Source organism: Canis lupus, chromosome 6, assembly GCF_011100685.1.
Source record: "Canis lupus familiaris isolate Mischka breed German Shepherd chromosome 6, alternate assembly UU_Cfam_GSD_1.0, whole genome shotgun sequence".
Classification (NCBI taxonomy): domain Eukaryota; kingdom Metazoa; phylum Chordata; class Mammalia; order Carnivora; family Canidae; genus Canis; species Canis lupus.
In genome coordinates, this window is record NC_049227.1 from 30,920,636 (window position 1) to 30,945,783 (window position 25,148).

Below are 25,148 nucleotides of genomic sequence, written 5' to 3' on the forward strand. Positions count from 1 at the left end.
GATTAAGCATCCAATAGGAGTCACACTGCAAGCTTAACTGTCAGGCCAGTTCACTGTGGACACAGCTCTAAAGCTGGAAGGAGAGCAGACAATCCACGTCAGGATGAAAGAGATCCAAAAATTCAAGTGAAGGCATAAGCTTTTGGGAAATCAGGTCTCAGGAAGGAAAACTAGCACTCGAGTGGTGAATAACCCAACCTCACACTCCTGGACCATATTAAGGAGAAAAAATTGCTTCAGTTAATATTGAGGTCACCCAAAATCCTAAATCCATATTTACTGATGAAATCTTCATTTATTTTAGAGGGAACCGTTCTTTTAGAAAAGGGAGACAATAGGAATCTGAAATCTACAAAATTAAAGGTTGTCAACAATCTATTCTAAGGCCCCGTTTTAAATGTTTTTTGTTGTTGTTGTTTTAAATCTTAGGAGGCATTTTTCCACAACAATGAAGCTGGGGGTCCCAACACAGCCCTAAGCAATCTATTCAACCCTGAGTATTTGGGGCTTAGAATGATTTCTCAACTCTTTTCCCCTACTGATGAGGGGAATAACAACTTCATAAATAAGTTGTTGCCAAAAGATAAAGAGAATCTTTAGGTCCTCAAACTAAAAGGCTTATAACTGTGGAAAATGCATTCCGAATTCCCACCTAGAATATGGGAAGCTGGTATACATCTCTACGTCCACCCATAACCCCAAGGGAATCAGAGATCAGGAAGGACTCTCTCCCCCTCCCACCTCTCCCTGCCCCTACTCTTTCAACTCCCCAGACACCCCAAGCCATCCTAGCCTGGCTGAGACACCCCGAGCTACTATAGCCTGACAAGGGCACACACTGTATTTGAACATGAGTCAGCAACTAGCTGGGGTTGAGGACTGAGCCTTGATTCACTTGACCAATAGAGGGCATCACTTGAAAATTAGGTCAAAGCTCTTTGAAAGCACACCTTTTAATAAGGCTGTTTCCTGGTGCCTGGCACATTACAGGTGCTCACTAGGATTTCTGAGTGAGAGGCATAAACTACATGGCCTAAGGCACCACAACAGAGCACTGACCTGTGCACGCCCACACTAGAGGACTTTCATAAAAACCTTTCACTGACCAATGACCTGCAGAGAAGGCAGATGGTCTTACATTTCACAATAATGAACAGCAGTAAGGACTGCTGTCACACAGAGTACAAGACACGCCACACGGTCTCTACTGATCCACTCAAGGGCCATCTCAACATCCTGAAGGCACATACTCAACTTTGGCTCAGGGCATCCAGGCTGTGCCTAAGGACCGGCAATGGTAAAGGAAACAATTCTGTACACTGTGGGTTCTGTGTACTCGAGTGCCAGAGGAAGGACTCCAATGATGCTCACATTCCACCATGTGTTTTATAAAGTTGAGGTTTTAAATCACAAGCCCAGAAATGCTTCTTTCTTCCTAGGTTTAATTTTCTTACTGCACCGATTCCTAGTTCTGAGCAGGCAGGGCACAGATTTCTCAAAAGGCAGTCAGGTATAGTCCATGAGTCATGTGCATTAGAGTCACATTATCTAGACATGCCAATGTGGGGCCCATCCTAGATGAAACCACCCATGACAAAAACAGCATTCTCCCCCCCTCCCCGGAAAGAGGCATATTTAATAAGTTCCCCAGGTAATGCCCTCTGCACACTATAGTTCAAGAACTTTGGAAGGCAAAGAACCCAGGATTTGGAAGAAAATGACCTGACTTTATTTCCACCCTCGATACACATACAAAACCCTTAAACTCCCATAAGCCTCTAATAATGAACTTTCTAAAATACAAGAAAGAAAAACCAAAAAAATTAAAAATTACAACAGAACAGAGGAAAAATATCTACTCTTCACAGGGTGACAAAGTCCAAAGGAAACAGAGGTGAAGCTGCCTGGAAAGGGGAAGATAAATACCACTCACTCAAAATGCATCATGGATGGAACGAGCAACTACAAAAGCAAGGTGCTGGGGAAACGAAGATGGGGAGTGAAAGTCAAAAGACCAACATCCACAGAACACATGGTCAAATAAATTCAGAGCCATAATAGCAACGTCTGTTTGAAAAAGTGAAGAGCCCACAGGAAAACATGATTAATTCTGCAATGATAACCCCTAGACTAATGATGAACAAAGCAAAGCATGTGATAAAAATCATAAGAGTAATCATCAACATGTTGAAGCCAAACAGAGACCATAATCAACACAAAAGCTTCAAACAAAATTCAAGACTTTCTGTTATTCTGTTATTCTGTTATTCCTATGCAAACCATATCCAGATTCCAAGTCAGTCTCCTTCTAGCACACAGAAAAATAACAACCACTTACTGAACACCAATTACAGACCAGGTGCCATACCGGAAACTTCGTGTTCATTGTTTCAGTAAATCCCCACAACTATCTCCATGATGTTGGAGGGATGTTTCCACTTACAGGTGGCAAAATAACTCCAAGACATCAAGTTATACCTGGTGAGTCTAGATTCAAATGCAGGTCAAGCTGACTCCCAGGACCTGTAAGCCTGGAGGGTCCACCCCTTTGTTAAAATGTCTACACTAAAAAAATAAATAAATAAATAAAATGTCTACACTCCAAGAGTTCATTTGTGTTTAAGGAAACCTTTTAATGGTAAACTGGCTGAAGGCTGCAAGACATTTCAGCCAAAGTTAAATATCCTTTCTTCCAGCTGACCGGAGAAATATTTGAGTTGATTCAGGACAGTTAAAGTGTAGCCAAAATGCAGAGAGAAGCAGCATATGGTATCACCTCCTTTGGTGCAATCTTGGTCAAGAGATCTTTTTTTTTTTTTAACCTGCATTTCTGACTAATATTAACAGCTAAAATTTATTCAGTACTTACCCTAGAATAGGCATTATGCTGAGATATCTAGAGGATTTACCTCATAAGGTAGGGACCCCATTTTACAGATGAGGAAACTAAGATACATAGAGATGAAGAAGCTTAGCCAGAACTGGGGTTGAAACCAGGTCAGCCTAATTCCAGCTCTGGTTCTTCACCACTGGCCTGATGGAACTTTATCATGTTGCAAGGTTCTCTACCTAGCAAGTACCTCAAGATCCCAGACATAAAACTGCCTAAGTACACAAATTAATACAACTGTTGCTAGTGATCCAGCAATTAAGTCTTACAATATTAGTTATGCATTTAGCAAGAATACACAATGGGATGTTCCATCTAATTTGTTTTCCAAATTCCTGATCAGCACTGTTTCTCTAATTCATCTGCATAAGCAGTCATCACACTTTGAGGGTCTCCTACACTACAGGTACAAGGACTGTTGAGATTTAAAAGTTTGGACCCCTTCCCAACCAGGCTCAGTCTCCCCCTCACCTTCAGCTGTCTGACCTTCTCTTTTCAGCATCTGGACAGCTCCAACGTATTTCTTCAGTTGGACTTTGAGCACCTCGTTTTCTCTGCAGGTACAAGAACGTTAAAAAAAATACATTTTTAAAAACTGGAGATTTAGATATAAATGGGGGGGGCAATCTGTATAAAAAAATAACATAGGGCTCATGATATAAATATTAATACATTTTCTGTATAAGAGATTGTTGTTGGAGGAGACATTAGCAAGGGCACATTCGCAAAAAGCCTGCAAAAACTGTAAATTAAGTGCTAACTGGTTCCAGTCCCCACAAAGTCAGGATACAGACATAAGTTGTGCTTGGATTATCTGAGTCTGTCAAGCTGTTAGGTGCCTGTTCGGAATCAGGCACTCGGTGATATTCTGTTAACAGTAGCACGTCCTAAATACCATGTATTCGACCTGGGGAAAAATCACTTTTTATTAACTGCTACAATGCACTGAACATGTATTATTTGCCAGGCATCACGTGAAATCTTTGTCATCTCATTAATCTTTCCAATATCTCATCACACCTATTTTACAGGTGAGTAAATGGAGTCATAAAGAGAAGCAGCAGCTTAGTCCACACCCATCTCCATACAAGACTCTATATTATGCAACACAGAACTCAGGCTCCATCGAGACCCTACTCTACCAAATTCATTCCCCAGGTACATGGCTAAGGAAAAGAACATGAGGATCAGAAGGCGAAAACTACCATTTACTGAGTATCACACAGCTCACACTTCACCTACATGACTTCATTCATTCTTCATTCATTAGGAAAATGTTTAAATGCCTATCGTGTATTAGGCACAATGACCCAATAGTATTCTCCTCAATTTACAGAGGAGGAATTGAGGCACAGATAAGGTCTGTGACTAAGGTCACATGGCCAAGGTCAAGGTCATAAGCAAGGCTCACTGCCAAGACATAAACCCAGGTCGCTCTGTCCCAAGGCCCAGAAGAGCTTTTCTCAGTCTCCTTTTGGGATTTGGACTTGGTATCTCATCAGTGCCCCCAGAGAGAGTTGCTTTTTCCACACTTTCTGATTCTACTCCTCCCACCCAAAGGTCTTGAGCCTGAGTGCCTTTAAGCATCAGAGAACATTTCCTCAATATGAAAACAGCTTTAAGACTAGGTTTCTTTTTATAAATATAAAAATGTAAATGCACATCACAAAATACTCAATCAGAGCACATTTCAGCAGGAATGTAAAAGTCAGTTGAAAGCCGAACACCTTGAAATCAACCCAGTGACATTTTTATAGCTATGCTATCATACTTCTCTCTAGGTATGCATGCACGTGCTCATACACGCAGTTAATCTATTTCTCTTGGATGAAACATTTTTCACACTCTTTTCTTTTTTTTTGCTTAAAGTCTTTTTTTCCTTTGTTCACCACTCAAGTCACCCCCCTTCCTCCTGGTATCCAGAACTGAAAATCCAGCATATACATTTCAGGCCTTCCTCAACACTCAACAACACCCATACACTCAACTATGGCTTACTTCGTAAAACCAGGTATTTTAAGTTTTTCTGCAACTAGGTTGTCTCCTTTAACAATTCACCACATAGGCCATTTCTAACTCCATCCATTTATGGATGCAAATGCCATTCCTTGGCATGGGCGTGCGCCACACACTTATTCAGGGTAAAAGCTTCAGACTTCCCATCATCAGTACTATCTTCCAAGTATCTGACTACACCTCAGCCCTGTGTTTGCTATTTTGCTTTTCTGCACTTTTGACAGAAAAAAAAAAAAAACATCACCAACTGCAGATTCTACCATATACTTAGGTGTCACCTGAGAACACTACGTTCATCTCAGAAGCTCTAGAGAGTAAACCACAGAGGAGTCCTTTATATCCCCCTCCCTCCTCCTAGACAGCCTCTAACGGATGTTCATAAAGATGTCTGCAACTTTCTCCATCTGTGATGTGAATAGCAAATGTCTGAGGCTAAGCAACTACAAGTCCTGGAAAGGTTTGGGGGAGGGAAATGTTCCCCGATACACGTGGATTGTCCAGCCTGTTTTCTTGGATTGCCTCGGCAGAGTCTTGTCACTCATTCCAACCTCCTCCTCATCACCACATGTGAATTCAAGTCACGTAGGACCTGAAGACCAGGGAAAGCAATTGATCTGCATTTCTATATGGCATCATTTAACAAGGGTTCGAGGCAGAGCATCTTCCATGTGGCGGAATCTGCAGGCTCATTTAGGCGGACAGACAGGTGAACCGTGTCAACGTCTGCTGCTTGGGCTCTCATTTGCTCACGGCACACAGGCCAATCCTTAGCTTCCCTGTTCCTCTGCTGTGCTGCAGCCAGCACAGAAAGGTTTCAAGTGGCTGCTTCTTTTCTGGGTTGGATCTTTTAATAGTGTCTTACAATCCTATTTAAAAATTAGATGCAACAGATTAAAACTGAAGTTTTTAATATAAACTGATATGCATCAAATTGGTGGGAAACTGCAGAGTACATCAAACCACTGGGTGAGCACCTCTGGGAGCCAGAAATTCATCCCAGACTATTTTGTACCAATGAACTTTTTGCCTTTTGTGGGAAGTTAACACTTTCAGGTCACTGGAACTGTTTATGGAGGAAATTCAAACACCTGTATAAGGCCCTTTTTGTTTTTGTTTTTTTTTTGTTTGTTTTTTCAAGTAATTAGATTCACATGAAGTTGCAAAGATAGTATCAAGAGATCCTATGCCCTTGGCCCAGTCTCCCCAATGGTTACAGCCTACCTAACTATGGAACAAGAGCAAAACCAGAGTTTCCTATGGGCATAATGTGTGTGTGCACGTGTACGCATGCATGCATGCACGCAGTTCCATATAGCCCACTGTTTTCACTGATGCTTCTAAGCATCCTCCCCCACAGTGTGTCTCTTGAGAATGGAATACAAACTTAAATGGCCACTGGAGTCACACAGACTAGGCCAAGGAGCAGAGCAAACCAGGACAAAGAGGGAGTAGGTGGCAGGTGATTATGAAAACCAGAGAGCTCCTGCTCCAGCAAAAAAATTTTCTTAAAACCTAACACATTACTAGAGTGCCTGGCTGGCTCAATCAGAAGAGTATGTGACTCTTGATCTCAGGGTCATGAGTTCAAGCTCCACACTGGGTACAGAGATCACCAACAAAAATAAATTAAAAAAAAAAAAAAAGCGCACATTACCAGGCCAAGAAAATAATTCCCAGGCTCTGAACAACTAATTTGCAACCAGCCAACAGAACTTTAATTTGTAGCTAGAAGAGCCATAGAGAGTCCATCATTCTTATTACACAGGTCTATTATGATTAGCAAATTAAAAATGCCTTTTTGTTTGGCACCTCATGAGACAATAGAATGGATTAGTTAACTAAATGAATACTAACTATGAAAAGGCTCTGAGTGAGTGAAAGATGTGGGGAGGATGGTGTAGGCTCACTCATTCCTCCAAAGGCCTACAAACCACCACAGGTCCCACCACCACAAGCTGGTCAGCCTCAATAGGTAAAGGCCAAGGTGAGCAAGGAAGACCAAAGCCTGAGTGGGGCTCTGGGCACATCAGTTCATAGGCAGGGTGTCTCCTGCCAGGGGGCCTCACCTCTTTGCTACACCCCACCCCACATGTGCATGCACAAGAGGGAGCATGAGTGCCACACAGCCCTGACGGCTAGACATGCAGGCAGCATCCCAACAGACTCCTTTGAGCGATGAGCTCATAGGGCTATTACTTTTAGCCTTTTTCTCTTTTGGTTGCTCAGCTGTATTCCCTAATCTTCTATAGGGAAGTTATGTTTGCAGACAAAAACATTAAAGAAAATCCTCAAGAGGAAAGATGGTAGTACTATGGATCAGGCCACCCCTTCACCTATATGGGGGGAAGCACCTCCACCCTGTCTACACTGACAACACATGCATGGTGAGCCTGTGAGGCAGAGAGCTCAGATCAAGGAGGCATAGGTATTTGTCACCGTGTCCATTAATACCTTAGAGCAACTCCCTCTTCTCCACTTCATAGGATTTTCCCCTTCTTTGGTTCTAGGATGTATACTGCTCAGCTGAAGATTGCCCTACCACATCTAGTTGTTTTTATAACCAACAGAGTTGATTTAATATCAAACCCTGACATGCCATCTAAAAAAACATCTGTTGTTTTTGCTGGGATGTTGTTGTTACTAAGAACCACCTGCGCTCAGACCTTCCAGTGACACGAGACACTAGGAAGTCCTAAGGGTCCAACCACTTCCCTGTCCACCCAAGTGTAGTCACTGCTGCTCCAGGTGCAGCTGAGGGCTTCTCATCCCATTTAGGACCAGTCAGTGATCCACCTGTCAATGCCAGGCCCTCTCCAAGGATCTGGTCTTTCAACTCTAACTCACCCATCTGCCTCAAATGAGGAGGTGTGGTTGGGGGAGGTTGGGGGAAGAGGGGTATCATCAGTCATCACAATGTCCACAATGAGCAAACCACAGAACAAGGAGGAGTAGGGGTAAAGCTTCTGTCAGGCAGACCTAGCCCTGTCATGGCCCAAGCAACTGCAGTGGGAAACCAACCTCACAAAGATAAACTTGCAGAGAAATCCCCCATTCCCTGACTGCCCTCGAGTACTTACCCAGTTCTCTCCACTCCCAATGGCAGTGGGACCTAACTCCCTCACAGTTCCACCAAAGAGGAGAAACAGCATGAACTAAAACAGAATCTTCCAAATGCGGTACATTGCCAAGATCATTTTAGAGGTATACCAATCTTTTATATATATATATATATATATATATATATATATATATATATATATATATATATATATATATATATATAAATAAAACAGAGATATTCCTCTAGTAGATTTTTAAAAAACTGATTTTCCAAATATTGCTCTGATATAAAGAATCCTTTCAAAAGAAGTTCAAAGGTTTTCAAAGGTGGACTGAAAGAACACTAAAGAGAGAATAATGCAGGTAGGACACAGGCGTGGCCCAAACCACAAAGCTGGTGCACCATGACCACAATCTGGGGCAGAGAACCTTTGCCTTAAAATAAAATAAAGGTATACAGAGAAGGTATTTTAAAGTGCTTCCTGAACTGCATTAGAGGGGGTGACAAAAGATCGTGGAAAGAGGAGGAAGGGGATCACAGGTAAGCACAATCAGGGAGAGATGCACTGAACAACTTCATTCTCTCCCCCCACCCCTATTGCCCCAGAGCTTCTCAGAGCCTTCAAAGTGAAGTATTCGTGCACACTGGCTACCCTACAGTTTGCCAAATGCTGTTTTAGATTGGACATAGTCCCCTAAAACTGGGAGACCAATTTTAGTGGCAAAGAACTGAGTTTCTGCTAGAAAAATGTGGCCCACATGGACTGTGGCAGAGGTAGGCACTTGAAAGCTTTAGATTTTCCTTGAAATTCCTCCATGGTAGCTAAGAAGGGAAAAGCAGCTCAAGGCCAAGACATCCTATAGGTAAAAGCTGCATTTCACTCAAAGGATCTGTATAACATCTATGATGAATCACAGTTTGCCCCCGCGTGGGGCACTCTATGTCAGAGACGATGCACACAGGCTCTTGTGTAGTCTGTACCACACCCCTGCAAGAAGGGTTGGGATTATCCCCAAATTTTATTACCTTCACTTTACAGATGAAGAAACAGTCTGCAAGAGGTTAAACAGGCCATAAAATAAAAACAAATTTTAAAAAATCAGAGTTCAATGTGTGGCTACAACTCACATGTCAACATCTCCAACTCCTGGTTCTTTCACTCTGCACCCACATGATCTCATTAGAGCACCAGTACATCAGGAGGTTGGTTTCACTGTGCCTGTTTTGCAGAATGGAAAGCAGTGGCACAGGGAGTCAAACCTGAGATTCAAACCCATGTCCCTTAGGCTCTAAAGTTTTGTGTTGTTCAACATATATTTAGAGAAGTATATGTAAAAAATCAAAAATTCAAAGCCCTAAAAGATTCCACTGAACAAGGAGGGCTGATGATGAGCATGGGTCTGCAGATTCCCTTGGCTGGTTAGGCTCCTGGGCAAATGTGAATACAACTCTCCCGACTGGCTAGCTTTGTTCAGGGGGAAATGACTTTCCAGAAGTTGCACAGTATGAGCCTCTGCCACCCATTATCACCCATCTCATGAGTGGAAGTGGCTGGTCAGAGGTGAGCTTAGCAAACAGGAATCAAGAGCCTCAGTAACAGTACACCCTCTGACCCATCAACTCCACTTCCAGGAAGCCACAGTCCATAAACGAGAAGTCTCAGAACACATACATGAGGGTGTTGTGAATATATCCAAAAGAAACTGGTTACAAACTAAATGTCAGATGACAGGGGAGTGGATAGATTATGGTGTATCTCCCTACAACAAGATACTATGGAGCTGTCACAGTTGTGAGGAATCTATGTTTAACACGAAGGAACATCTGTAACATACCATCACATTAACATAGCAGAGGACAAAAGTAGCAGACCTCCTACAGCCCCTTATGTATGGTTTGCTATGTATTTATGGTAGAAATATATAAACCATGATGCTAACAGCATTCATTTCTACACGATGGAATTAGGAGATATTTGTAAGTTATCCATCAATATACTTCGGTAGTGAACTAGGAAAAAAAAAAACTTTAAAAGTTAGGTTAGATCTAACCTGAGATGGGGGAAAAGGGGTGGGGGAAGAACACCTCCATCTAGCATCACACATAGTAATAAAATGAATGGTTTCTCAGAAGCTGGAGAACTCAAAGAAGTCACTCTCACCACTCCTACTGAGCACAGCACTGGAGGGTCTAACCAGTAAACTAAGGTGAAAAAAGAAGGCATCCAGATTGGAAAGGAGGAACTAAAATGGCCCCTACTGGAGTAGGTGACATGATCCTCTACACGGAAAATCGTGAGTACCTACAAAAATCTCCAAGAATGAGTTTTTCAAGGTCAGATGTAAAAATTGTATCTCTACACATTAGAAATGAATAGTTAGAATGCAAAATTTTAAGAGTCATCATAGCTCCAGAATGTGAAATGCATAGGTGTAAATCAAATAAAAAATGTGCAGGATAGGTATGCTGGAAACTATAAAACCCTGACAAGAGAAATCAAAACATAACTACATAGACAAGAATTATCAGGCTCATGGATTGACAGACTCAAAACACCTAGGGTGTCAATTAAACTGATCCACAGATTTCATACAAGCCCAATCAAAATCCCAGATTTTTTATAGATATGCACTAGCTGACTCTAAAATGTATATGGAAAGCCAAAGAAACTGTAATAATCAAAATCATTAGGAAATAGAAGCACAGTTTTGGAGAACTCATACTACCCAATTTTAAGACTTTTTATAAAGGTACAGCAGTTAAGGAATGGGGCATAGCAAAATGCCACAGAACCAGGAGTCAGAAATAAACTCACAAATCTGGCCAAGTAACTTTTTAAGATTTTTAATAATCTCTACACCCCAACATGGGGCTCAAATTTATAACCCCGAGACCAAGACTCTTATGCTCCATCAACTGAGCCAGCCAGGCACCCCTGGCCAGGTAATTTCTGACTACAGTACAAAGGCAACTCAGGACAAAGTACAGTCTTTTCAATACTTGGTTTTGGAACAGCTGCACACCCATAAGCAGATAAGTCAACTTCAACTAATACCTCACATCTTATACAAATATTAACCAAACTGTACCACAGATAAATCCAGAACATACAACTCTAAAACGTTTGAGAAAATCTGCATGCCTGAGCTGGGTTAGGCACACAGTTCTTAGATTTAACACCAAAAGCATGATTTGTGATAGGAAAAAAAAAAAGTCAAAGCAGATTTACTCTGCATGGAACATTGTTAAGAGCATGAAAAGACAAGCTGCAGAGTGGGAGAAAATACTTATAAATCATATAAACAACAGAAGATTCTTATCTAAAATACATAGAGAATATCCAAACTCAAGAAAACACCACCACTTGATAAGAGGGGAGAGGGAAAGCTGGCTGAACAGACATTTCACCAAAGATGATATATAGACAGTAAACAAGCACAAGGAAAATGCTAAACATCATTCATCATTAAGGAAATACAAATCAAACCCACTGAGATAGCACTAGAGACTTCTTAAAATGATGATATTAAGTGCTGGGGATAATGTGGAGCAACTGAATCTCTCTGGTATTGCTGGTGGGATGCAGAAACACTCAGGGACTCTGGGGAATAGCACAGCAACCTTTCATCAGGTTTAACATATTTGTCAAATGACCCAGCAACTTATTTTCATTTTCCTATAAAAATGAAAATGTATTGTTCATACAAAATGTCTACATGAATATTTATCAGTACTATTCATGATCCTCCAAAACTGAGAACAAGTGTCCTTCAGTGGGTAAAGGGTTGAACACATCCAGACGAAGGAATGCTATTTACCAATACAAAGGTGATGCCCTATGGATATGTAACAAGTTGGATGAAGCTCAGAAACACTTGCTAAATGGAAGAAACCATCTTCAAAAAGCTACATACCCCAGGATTATCATGTATATGACATCCTAGGAAAGTCCCAACTATGATGAATAGATTATCAGTAGGGAAACATTAGATGTTGGGGGAAAGTCTGACTGCAAAGGGGAAGCAGGTGACCATTTCCAGAGATGATGAAACTATTTTACATCCTAACTGTAGGGTTACATTCGTGTATGCAGGTCTTAAAACTCGTAAGTATACGTCCTTAAAAAAGTGAGTTTTACTGTATGTACACCAAAACCAAAAGACAATTTAAAAAGTATAAGTTAAAGAGGAGAAGAAGATAAGGCCACATTTCCCACTGCACCCACCTAGAAGGCATCTCCCACTAACGGGAGTCCACAATATGGGCACCTAAGAAAGATACCATAAAACCAAAGACTGCCAACTGCAGGCAGGAGGCCGGAAAAAAACCCTCAGAGTAACAAAGTCACCTCTTGCCACTGCATCTCTGTACTTTTCTTCATCTTTTTCTCAATTTTTTAAATAAAATACATGTGAGATTTACTGCCTTCATCATTTCTAAGTATACAGGTCAGCAGCATTAAGTACATTTACATTGTCGGGATGCCTGGGTGGCTCAGTGGTTGACTGTCTGCCTTTGGCTCAGCGCATGATCCCAGGCTCCCCTGCAGGGAGCCTGCCTCTCCCTCTACCTAGATCTCTGCCTCTGTGTGTCTCTCATGAATAAATTTTTTTTAAAGTACATTTACATTGTTGTGTAGCCATTTCCAGAACTTTCTTCATCTTGAATGGTGGAAACTGTACCTATTAAACAACTCCCCTTTCCCACCCCTACTGCACACCCTGTCAGCCCCTGGCAACTACATTCCACTTTGTCTCTGTGATTAATACCCTCTTAACTTTTAAGAAAAAGGATGAGGCAAATGTATCAAGAGTGGTACATCATTGAACAGATCTTTGGGGAATAAAGTGGCCTGTTGCCAATTCAAAACTTGGGTTTGTAATGTGGCTCCAAAGACTCAGTGACCCATGAACAAGAGTCATTTAGGACCTCTCAGTAAGAGAAGCCCAGCCGAGACTGGCTTGCTCAGGCTTCCATCACACCGAGGTCCACATTCTCACCCAAGTGCAGTACCATCAGAATTGCTGGGTGGGGTAGAAAGCTAGGTCTCCTTCTGAGATCCTGACTTTAGAATCCAAGAAAAAGTTCAATTCTAGATTCAACTATTTTATTGTCACCTTTCAGTTCTTTGAAAATTGCTCACATTCAGAGCACCATATGCCTTAAATTCCATACAGCACAAAGCAGGGCATGAATATAACAAGACAATTGGATTTAACCTCTACTGAACACTGCACTGGGTTAACCACAACACTGGCCAATCCCTTCCTCCTTTCAGGTGGGGGCTAGAGTGTTTGCCACAAAAAGCTGTCATTTTGTTCTCATTCATTCATCAGGAATTCACGGACTGCCAGGTATGAGGTAAGGGAAGGGAATCCATCAGAAAAAAAAAAAAAAAAAGACTATTCTCTTGACCTCTTGGAGCTTCCTTCATTTCTCAACTTTATTTTTCCATTTGATTAGGTAAAGGGTGCAACACTGGTTCTATTAACAAGGTTATCATAAAGCATCTATTCACCAAGGGCTGGGTGCAGAAGGCAGGAGGTTGCACAAAATAGACAAGGACTCTATACCCTCCTAGAGTCCACATTCCAGTGAGACAAAGAAGATTAGCCTCAGCAACCATGCTGCAAAGCAGAAAAGTCAGTAGGCAGTATAGGAAACTGGAAATATCTAGATTCAGACCAACTCTCAGCTCCAGTTCTTACCAGCTCTTTGACAACACCTGAAGAGGGATGGGGGTAGCAGTGGTAGGTGACAGTGGCGGCAGCAGTTAGTGGTGGTAGCAACAGTGGTGGTAGTAATAGTAGTAGGTGGTAGTGGCAGGGGTGGTAGCAAGCATCACCACCTAAACTCCTATAGTGCTCACTGGGTATCAAGTTATTTCTGACAACTCCTGGGATAGGCAATCTCTATAACGGCAGTGTGGAGAGGCCCACCTGGTGAGGGATGAGGTCTGCCAGCAACCAAGTGAGAGAGCTTGGAAGGCCATCCGAGCCTTGAAATGACAGCAGCACCACCCAACACGTGACCACAACCTCCTGACAGCCTGAGCCAGAGGCACCCAGCTAAGTCGTGTCCAGACTCCTGACCCATAGAAACTATGAGACAAGAATGTGTTGTTTTCATCTACTATATTTTGGGATCATTTATTAACAATTGAGAACTAACGCAGCTTTACATACATTAATTCATTTAATCCTAATAATTCTATGAGATACTTTTATCCTCAATTTCAGGTCTAGAAACAGACTTAAGAATAACAGAGAGGGCAAATAACATGTCCAAAGTGACAAATTCCTCTGACCCATCACTCATCTGTAAAGGGAGAGTCTCACAGTAATTTCTAACCAAATGTGTGCAGCGTGAACATCCCTGTCTGCACTTCACTCACCTCAATAATGGAAGAATCCCGAGGACTTAACCAGAACATTGTAGAAAGTACATCATTTACTCAACACGTTCCCACAGACCTGCTTGTGTACTGAGTATCATTTTGGCAACAGAAATGGAGTAGTAACAGGACTAGGTCTCTCCTCTCTTGAAAGCAACTTTCAAGGTGCACAAACCAGTCACCAAACAGACTTCAGATACAATGAGACCTATAAAAGCTCAAGCAAGCCACACCCGTTGGAATGGCAGAAATCCAGAACTCTGACAACACCAAATGCTTGCGAGGACACAGAGCAACAGGAATGCTCATGCGTTGCTGATGGGAACACAAAATGGGACAGCCACTCCCGAACAGTCTGGCAGTTTCTCACAACACTAAACATACTCCTACCATATGATCCTGCCATCACACGCCTTGGTATTTACACAAAGGAGTTGAAACTTATGTCTACACAAAACCTTGCATATAATATTTATAGCAGTTTTGTTCCTTACTGTCACAACATGGAAGGAATCAAGACAACTTTCCATAAATGAATGAATCAACAAACCGGTAAATCCAGACAAGGAGTATTATTCAGTGATGAAAAGAAATGAGCTACAAAAGCCATGTAAAGATAGAGGCAACTGAAATGCATATTGCTAAGTGAAGGAAGTCAATCTGAAAAGGCTACAGACTATGATTCCAATGGTAAGATAATTAGGAAAAGTCACAATGATGAAGACAAAGCAATCTGAGGCTAGGAGGAAGGAGGTCAACAGGCAGAGCACAGGGGTTTTTTAGGGCAGTGAGATCACTCTGTAGGATGCTACAGTGGTGGACATATGTCCCTCTACCTTTGTCCAAACCCATAGAATGTACATAATGTACATTACATACTAATGTAAACTATGTACCTGATTTAATAACATATCAACATTGGTTCATCAACTATAACCAATGTCACAGGAACGCCAGATGTTAACCGGGGAAGTTGGGGAGGAAGGCTGTGAAGGGATATGTGGAAACTCAGTATTTCTGATCACAGTTCTATAAATCTGAAACTGTTCCCAAAGGTCTATCGATTAATAAAGCAAGGAAGGAAGGGAAAAGGATACAGGATAAGTAAGTGGGTATTTCACATGGGGTAGTCTAAGAAAGCCTTTCTGAAAGGTGACAAAGAGGCAACACCAATAGGAAGCAAGGAAGGGCATGGTATGAACATGCAGGACAGGTCAAGTAGAGGTCTTGGTAACATGCAGGTTCTGATTCAGTGTCTCGATGGAACCTGAGATTCGGCCTATCTATCAAGCCCCCAGGGGATGCCCACATTGCCAGACTTTGGAGCACACTCATAGGAGGTTCCAGGCAGAGGAACCAGCCAGGGGAGGCAGGGAGCCCCCAGGCCAGACTTGGGGCAGACAAGGAGGCTAGAGCAGCTAAGGAATCATAAGGGACCCCAAATTATGGACTTCATTCAGCCAATCCAACGTGTTACACAGGGGAGTGACAAGCTATGTGGAAAAAAAAAAAAAAGGGACAAAAACAAATACACAGAACAGAAGGAAGTTAGGCTGACAACTCACCCAGGTGAGAAAGGATAATGGCTGGGACAAGGAAGACTGGGTGGTGACAGAGGAGACCGACGTAATCAGGTATTCTTCAAGAGTCCAAAAAGCCTTGCCAACTCCCGCCCCAGCCCCAATTACACCAGGCCACCCTGTCATCTTTAAAAACATCAGTAAAGGAAGCCAATGGTGGAGGAGGTGGTAAGTACCTCTCAAACAGCTTCCAATGACTGCGATAATTAATGTTTGTAAGTGAAAGCAATTATGCCCGCCCCAATGTCAGAATCAATAACCAGCAACCCCAGACAGCACTACTCAAAGGATAATTACTCACAACAAAACCAATGAACTTGGTAAGTGCATTTGGTAATTCACAGGCATCAAAACATCACTGTACAACACACCTACAGGAACTGCGCTTTCCCCAGCCCGAGGCTGGAGCAAGGCCACCTCAGAGTGATGGTCTAGTGGGTGTCAAGTAGGCACTAACCACAGCCACACCTCAATACCAGAAAAATGTAGCTCAGTGATCAGGCTATCCAAAATGGTGATCACAGTCCCAAGCAGCCACCAACAAAAGGCAGGAAGGGAAGCATCAATTGCTGGACTCTGTAGTGTTCATAGTCAGTTCTAGCATTCAAGGTCAAGTTCACTGAAAAAACAAAGTGGAAAAAATCACTTTTCCTCAACTGTGTGTGCTCCCCCGTAAGTCTCCTCTGCAACTCCAGCCGCATCACCTTACAGGGGTATTATAATCTCTCAGGCCTGTTGCTAGTGAAGGGGTAAGGAAAATTTCTGCTCCCCACCTCCCCCACCCCACCACACACACACACACACAATGTACCACTTTCACATGTAGACTGTCTTGAGTTGAAGGTAATCGAGACCTTGTAACCGCAAGAGATGTGTTCACACCTCCCTTCACTACCTGGAAGGGTCTAAATTGGAGGGTCTTTGCAGAGTAAGGGGTTACTGGCCCTTTTATCTCATGACCCACATCTGTATGGCAGGGCAAACATCTAATTACCAATCATCCACTCTTCTCATCACCCTGTGAATTATATTCCTTTCCTCTTAAGCCCTAGATCCCTACACCCCCGTTCTCCTTAGTTCAGCATGATATATATACCTGACTTTGCCATCTTTGACCTTTCCAGTCTGTGTGGACACCTTGTATGTGCACTATTAAATTTGATTTTCTCCTGTTAATCTGTCTCATGCCAATTTAATTAGTCTTTAATTAAATTATCCCTTAATTCTGGGAAGGAATTCTTGCTCCCCGGCACTAGGATAAGCACATGTATTTCTGTACTGTTTTCACAGACACCCTCTTCAATCTTCACCATGACTTTGACATCAGAAGCTAATACTTGTCCAGCACTGACTAGGGCAGCAGACAAGGGGACTAGGGTCAGCTAGGGATTTCAGATCTACAGGGAGACTCAGTAATTCTACTTGTAGGTAACAAGCTGGCAAGCAGCAGAACCAGGACCCAGAACCGGGCAGTGTGGCTCCATGCTACCTTTCTAAGGCCTCTATGCTCCTCTATGCTACCTTTCTAAGGCCATCAACAAGCCAAAGAGGTCCATGGGATTAGACCCAGCCAGCCAGCCAGCCAGCATCTCAGCAATGAGGGGGTTAGAGAGGAAAGGAGGTCTTTCAGAGAATTCTTCCTTGAGGCCACCATGGGGGGCCTACTCTAGGATTCCATGCGGGCTTTTGACCCCCTGCAACACATAGTGCTCTTCAGGACGGATCTGTCCCCCTCCTCTCTTCTTGCAGCTGCCCAGGGCTCCCTGAGTAGCTCAGATGAGCAGCCACACAGAACTCACTCCGACTCTGGGATTTGGCAATCCGCTCATCACTGTCACTCCCACCTGCCAGGCTCCTCCTAACACCTGTGCCTTCCCAAGGCTGGTCTCACTCTGTCTACAACTCTCCCAACTGTCCCAGTTCCCTGGTGAACACTCCAGGTTTTCTAAGAGTCTCTTCCAAGGCATGCTCTTTCTGAAGCCACTCCTCCACCACCAGGACTTTGTGACCAACCACCTCTTCTGTCCCTACCATACCCGAGAAGCTTACCTCTCAACTAGTAAAACATGTTAATGTGGCCTGTGCTCATCACCACCATTTCACCTGTAAGACCCTAAGGAAAGTGGTCAGATCCGATTTCTCTTATTTTAGTCCTTGTAAAACATTGAGTATTACTACCGTCCAAACTTGACCAAATGCGTTAAAGGGAAGCTCAGCAGGTTGGAGACTAGCCAAGATCACCCATGAATGTAGAGGATTGATATCTAGTCAACTCCAAAGTCCACACCCTGCAACAGGCCAGGTTCTTCCAAGGTGGTCAGAGGATGGAGGATCCCCTCTAAGAGATTCAGCTGGAGGAGCTTAGTCAGAAAGTAGATATCTCCTAGCCCTTCTCTTCCTGAGCCAATCCCGCCAAAGCCACTGGGAACCAGTTACATTCAGGGGAAATGATATAGTAACCAAAAATAGCCTGATATCCTAAGATGGTAGAGTAGGAGGACCCTGAGCTCACCCCGTCCCACGTTTTCAACTAGGTATCCTCCACATCCAAGTCAATAAGCTGGAGAATGATCAGGAGACTGGCAGGATGAACTCCATAAGTCAATATAGACAACAAGCTGCATCTGAAAGGTCAGAACATGGAGGGAGGGTGCCTGCAGGAAGGAGGGAGCTGCATGTGCAGAGTGAGCAGAGAAATGGGCCCCCACAGGGGGAAGACTAATCCCCTGCAACGTTTGGCTTTAAAAACCAGAGAGGCTGAATTCCTTGAGTTTATAAAACCAGTGGGGCTTGGAACCTGGAGCTTTGGAGGTCAGCTGATTCAGCACTGGGTGAGCCTGGAGGGGAGGGATAGCCAGGACACTGCCCTTAAAGAGACAGAAGCTTGGGCAGAGAAGCAACAGAAAAACAGCAGTTTATCCAACACCAGGGCAAAGAGGAGACATTAGTTCATACTGATTTCTGAACCTGTCGGGGGACTACTCTGAAAATGAGGGAGCTAGCAGGTGCCATTTTCTCCCCTTACCTGCCAACAAAGGCACAGAGACACCTGCAGGAGATGGGGCTGCACATATACCTGCTGTCTAACCCCTAGCCATGCACCACACCCACAGGTTCTCCAAAGACTCATCCACCTCAAGCCTGTTGGACTTACCTGGGCTCAGGGAAAGTTTTGTTAAAACCACCCAGGTGTTCCAAGCCAGCCAGGTGCACAGCTGCCACCATGCACACCTGCTGCATTACACCCAGTTGTGTGCCTCTAGCCACACACCCCAGGCAGAGGAACAAATTAATAACCTAGAAGACCAAGTCATGGAAAGTAATCAAGTCGAACAAAAGAGAAAAAAAAGAATTATGCAAAACAAGAATAGACTTAGAGAACTCAGTGATTCCATCAAATGTAATAACATTTGTATTAGCAGAGCCCCGAGAAGAAAAGAGTGAAAGGGGGGACAGAAGATTTATTTGAAGAAACAATAGCTGAAAACTTCTCTCATCTGGGGAAGGAAATGGATATGCAGATTGGGGTGGCACAGATAATGCCCAACAGAGGTGACCAAAACCACAACAAGCCTATTATAAGCCTACTGAATAAGCCTATTGAATTATATTTCAAAATAGTGATAAAAAAATCTTAAAACCAGTAAGACAAGTTACTAACAAGGGGAAAACCCATAAAGCTAGCAGGAGATCCCTCAACAGAAACTTGGCAGGTCAGAAGACAGCAGCATGTTATATGCAAGGTGCTGAATGGGAAAAATCTGCAGCCAAGAATACTCTGTCTAGCAAGGCTATCATTTAGAATAGGAGGAGAGATGAAGAGCTTCCCAGATGAAAACTAAAGGAGTTCGTGACCACTAAACCAGCCCTGCAAGAAGTATTATAAGGGACCCTTTGGAAAGAAGAGACGAAAAGTGACAGTAGAGGTAGGAAACACAAAAGCAGTAAAAATGAATATTTCACTCAAAAAAAAAAAAAAAACCACAATTAGTCAAGGAACTCAAAGATAGAAAATAAAACATACCTAAAATGTGGGGAAGAGAGGAGAAAAGAATGGATTCAAATACAAACAACCATCAACTTAATACAGACTGCTTAAAGCAGAACACTATATACAAACCTAATGGTAACCACACATCAAAAACCACTAATAAATATGCAAAGAATGAAGAGAAAGAAATCCAAATATATCACTAAAGAAAATCAGCAAACCATGAAAGAGAGACAAGAAAGGATCAAAGAAAATCTTCAGGAACAAACACAAAACAAGTAATAAAATAGCAATATATACCTAGCTATCAATACTACCTTTGAATGTAAATGGACTAAATGCTCCAATCAAAAGAAGGAGAGGGACAGAATGTGCCACCTAAAAGAGACCCATTTTAGACTTTAACACGCCTGCAGGTTGAAAGGGAGAGGACAGAAAAATATCTATCATGCAAATGAATGTCAAAAGAAAGCCAGAGTAGCAATGCTCCTATCAGAGGAAATAGACTTTAAAACAAAGACAAGAATGAGACAAAGAAGGACACTGTATAAAAGGGACAATCCAACAAGAAGATAACAGCTATAAATATTTATGCACCCAACACAGGAGTTCCTAAATACTTAAAATAGTTAAACATAATGGAATTGATAATAACACAATAATAGTAGGGGACTTTAACACCGTACTCCGTAATGGACAGATCCTATAACCAGAACATCAACAAGGAAACAGTGGCTTTGAATGATATGCTGGAACAGATGGATATAGCAGACATCTTCTAAATATTCCATCCTAAAATAGCAAAATACATTTTTCCAAGTATACATGGAATATTCTCCAGAAGAGATCACATATTAGCCCACAAAATAAACCTCAACAAATTCAAGAAGGCTGTAATCACTATGCCTATTTCCTGACCACAATGCTATGAAACTAGAAGACAACCACAAGAAAAAAATAAGATCAGAAATACATGGAGTTTAAAAAAACATGCTAATTAAACAATGAATGGATCAACCAGGAAATTAGAAAATAAAAAACAGATAAACACGTGAAAATTAAAATAAAAATCCAAAATCTATGGGATGCAGCAAAAGTGATTATGAGAAATATAGAGCAATACAAGCCTACCTCAGGGACGCCTGGGTGGCTCAGCAGTTGAGCGTCTGCCCTCGGCCCAAGGCATCGTGATCCCAGAGTTTCAGGATCGAGTCCCACATTGGGTTCCCTGCGAGGAGCCTACTTCTCCCTCTGCCTATGTCTCTGCCTTCTCTCTGTGTCTCTCATGAATAAATAAATGAAATCTTTAAAAAATCTTAAAAAAAAAAAAGCCTACCTCAAGCAAGAAAAATCTAACAACTTAACCTTATACCTTAGAGGAACTTGAAAAGAACAAAACATAAAACCAGCAGAAGGAAGGAGTAATAATAAAGACTAGAGCAGAAATAAACAATTAAAAAAAAAAAAACCACCAATAGAACAGATCAATGAAACCAAGAGCTGGCTCATGCAGGGGGTGGGGGGGACAGAATTGATAAACATTTAGCCAGACTAATCAAGAGGAAAACAAGACTCAAAATCACCAGAGAGAAGAAACAACCCCACAGGAATACAATCATAAGAGAATATTATAAATAACCATACGCCAACAAATCGAATAAGCTGGAAGAAATGGATAAATTCCTAGAAACAAACTATCCAAACTGAAACTGGAAGAAATAGAAATTTTGAACAGGCCAATAACCAGCAAAGTAAAGAGTCAGTAATATAAACTCACAAAAAAACAAAAGTTCAGGACCAGGTGGCTTCACAGGTGAATTCTACCAATCTTTTAAAGAATACCTATTCTTTTTATATTATTCCAAAATATAAAAAAGGTAAACTTCCAAATTCATTCTATGAATAGAACCAGATAAAGACACCACTAAAACAACACCACAGACCAATATCCCTGGTGAACATAGATGCAAAAGTTCAATAAAATACCAGCAAACCAAAGTCAACAATACATTAAAAAAATCATTCACCACCATCAAGTGGGATCTATGCAAAGGTGGTTCAATATTTGCAAATCAACGGGATACATGCCATCAATAGGAAAAAGGCTAAGAACCATAGGATCTTTTCAATAGATGCAAAAAAAAAAAAAAAAGCATTTGACAAAATATAATACCCATTCATGTTAAAAATCCTCAATAAAGGGCCGCCTGGGTGACTCAGTGGTTGAGCATCTGCCTTTGGCTCAGGTCAGGATCCCAGAGTTCCACATTAGGCTCCCCACAGGGAGCCTGCTTCTTCCTCTGCCTAGGTCTCTGCCTCTCTCTGTGTGTCTCTCATGAATAAATTTAAAAAAAAAAAAAACCCTCAATAAAATAGGTTTAGAGGGAACATACCTCAACATAATAACCATCTGTTAAAAAAAAAAAAAAAAAAAACTGAAGCTAACATCATCCTTAATAGGGAAAAACAGAGCTTTTCCTCTAAGGTGAGGAATAAGAAAGGAATATCTGCTGTTAGCACTTTTATTCAACATGGTACTATAAGTCCTAGCCACAGCAATCAGACAACAAAAAGAAATGAAAGGAATCCAAATCAGTAAGAAAGAAGTAAAACTTTCACTACTTGCAGATGACATGATATTAAATACAGAAAATGCTGAAGACTCCACTAAAAACTGCTAGAACCAATAAACAAATTCGGTAAAGTCACAGGATACAGAATCAATCGACAGAAATCTATTATATGTTTTATATACCAATAATGAAGCAGCAGAAAGAGAAATTAAGAAAATAATCCCATTTACAACTACATCCAAAATTAATTATCTAGCAATAACCTGACCAAAGAGGTCAAAGATCTTACTCTGAAAAACTATAAAACATTGATGAAAGAAACTGAAGAAACGGGAAGACATTCCATTTCATGGATTACAGGAATATTATTAAATTGTCCATGCTACCCAAATCAATCTACACATTTAATGGAATTCCTATAGAAATACCAACAGTATTTTTCACAGAACTTGAACAAATAATCCTAAATTCATATGAACCACACAAGACCCCAAATAGCCAAAGCAACCTTGAAAAAGAAAAGCAATAGCTGGAGGCATCACAATTCTGGACTTCATCTTACAAAGCTGTAATCATCAAGACAGTATAGTACTGGCACAAAAATAGATACACATCAATGGAACAGAAGCGAGAACCTAGAAGTCCACAATTGTATGATCAATTAATCTTCAACAAAGCAGGAAAGAATACCCAATGGGAAAAAGCCTCTGCAACAAATAGTGCTGGGAACACTGGACAGCAACATGCAGAAGAGTAACCACTTTCTTCCACCACACACAAAAACGAACTGAAAATGGATGAAACACCTCAATGTGAGACCTGAAACAATAAAAATCCTAGAAGGGAACACAGGCAGTAACTTCTTTGACATTGGCCTTAGGAACTTCTTACTAGATAGGTCTCTGAAGAGAAACCAAGGCAAAACTACACTACTGGGACTACGTCAAAATAAAAGCTTCTATGCAGCAAAGGAAATAATCAACAAAACTAAAAGGCAACCTATGAAATGGGAAATCCCTGTAAATGACTTATGTAATAAAGGGTTAGTACCCAAAAAACAGAAAGAACTTATTCAACACCCAAAAACATAATCCAATTTAAAAATGAGCAGCTCCCAAAGAAGTACCCAGATGACCAACAGACACATGAAAAGATAATCATCATCACTTATCAAGGAAATGCAAATCAAAACCACAATGGGAAAGCCCCTCACACCTGCTGAATGGCTAAATCAATGACACAAGAAACAAGGGGTGTTAGCAAGGATACAGAGAAAAAGGAATCCTCATGCACTGTTGGTGGGAATGCAAACTGGTGCAGCCACTGTGGAAAACACTATGGAGGTTTCTCAAAAAGTTAAAAATAGAACAATCTTAAGATCCATCAATCACCCTATGAGATATTTACCCCAAGAATATAAAAGCACTAATTCAAAGGGATACGTCCACCCCTATAGCAGCATTATTTACAATAGCCAAGATATGGAAGCAGCCCAAGTGTCCAACAATTGATGGATAATGATGATGTGGTATAGAATATTATTCAACCATAATAAAGAATGAAATCTTGCCATTTGCAATGAAGGCAATGGAGCCAGAGAGTATAATACTAAGCAAAAGAAGTCAGAGAAAGACAAATACCATATTATTTCACTCATATGTGGAATTTAAGAAACAAAGGGTAACAAATGAGACTCAAAAGAAACTTTTTTTTATTTTGGAGAGAGTGCACAAGCATGAGCTGGGGGGAGGGGCAGAGGGAGAGGCAAAGTCAGAATCACCAAGGAGCAGAGAGCCAGACATAGGGCTCAATCCCAGGACCCTGGATCATGATCTGAACAGAAGGCAGATAGCTTAACCAACTGGCCCCCCACAAACAGTCTTAATTATAGAAAAATAATAGGTACCAGAGGGAAAGTGGGGGTGGGGGTGGGGAATGGCTAAAACAGGTGATGGGCATTAAGGGTTGCACTTATGAGCACAGGGTGATGTATGGAACTGCTGAATCTCTATATTGGACACCTGCAAGTAATTATTACACTGACAGTCTGATCCAGGGCTCTTGCTTCAAAGAAGGGAGCAAAAAATATATAAAGTGAGAAGTTTGAAGGTCAACAGTGTGGCGTTGAATTGGAATTCAGAGTGTCCATCTAAACTTACAGAGTCATTTCAAAAGGACACCGAAGCCCACTCATCAGGGTTGCCACAGGACAAATCCAAGACAGTCTGACCATCAAAATAATGATAGTAATGGATGAGCTACTGAAGAGAAATCCATGAACCCATAAGTGAATGAGGAGAAAATTTAATGTATAATGAGATATTCACATAGACTCCAACTACCTCTCCAAAAAATACTGAACCACAAAGGAGGGAAAATGTTCCCAGCAGAGAAGAGTGGCAGATACTATCATGATCAAGGGATCAGAATTACTGTGATCAGTAATGGGACAAATTGAAGCCGGGCACCACCTGCTAGGATGTTCAGAGAAGAGCACGCATCACTTCAGTGATTCAAGTAACCAAGACGCATAAATGAAAGCTAATATTCCAAACAACAACCAACTGAGCAGCATTCTGCAAAATAAGCTGGCTGGTAATCTTCAAAAATGTCAAAGTTATGGAAATCCAGGGGAAAAAAACT

The 25,148-nt window shown here is 41.7% G+C and overlaps 1 protein-coding gene across 9 annotated transcripts in view; it reads right to left on the reverse strand.

Moving 5' to 3' along the window:
* SNX29 (sorting nexin 29) overlaps positions 1-25,148 on the reverse strand; it is a 528,683-nt gene that overhangs the window by 321,693 nt on the left and 181,842 nt on the right. For 7 of the 9 annotated variants that reach the window (XM_038540328.1, XM_038540323.1, XM_038540325.1 and 4 more), the window contains exon 14: positions 3,362-3,444. In XM_038540328.1, coding sequence (XP_038396256.1) covers positions 3,362-3,444 — 83 coding nt within the window. Of the gene's footprint in view, positions 1-3,361; positions 3,445-25,148 lie in introns of those variants that run through there. The other 2 variants (XM_038540324.1, XM_038540332.1) reach the window with 2 other exon arrangements.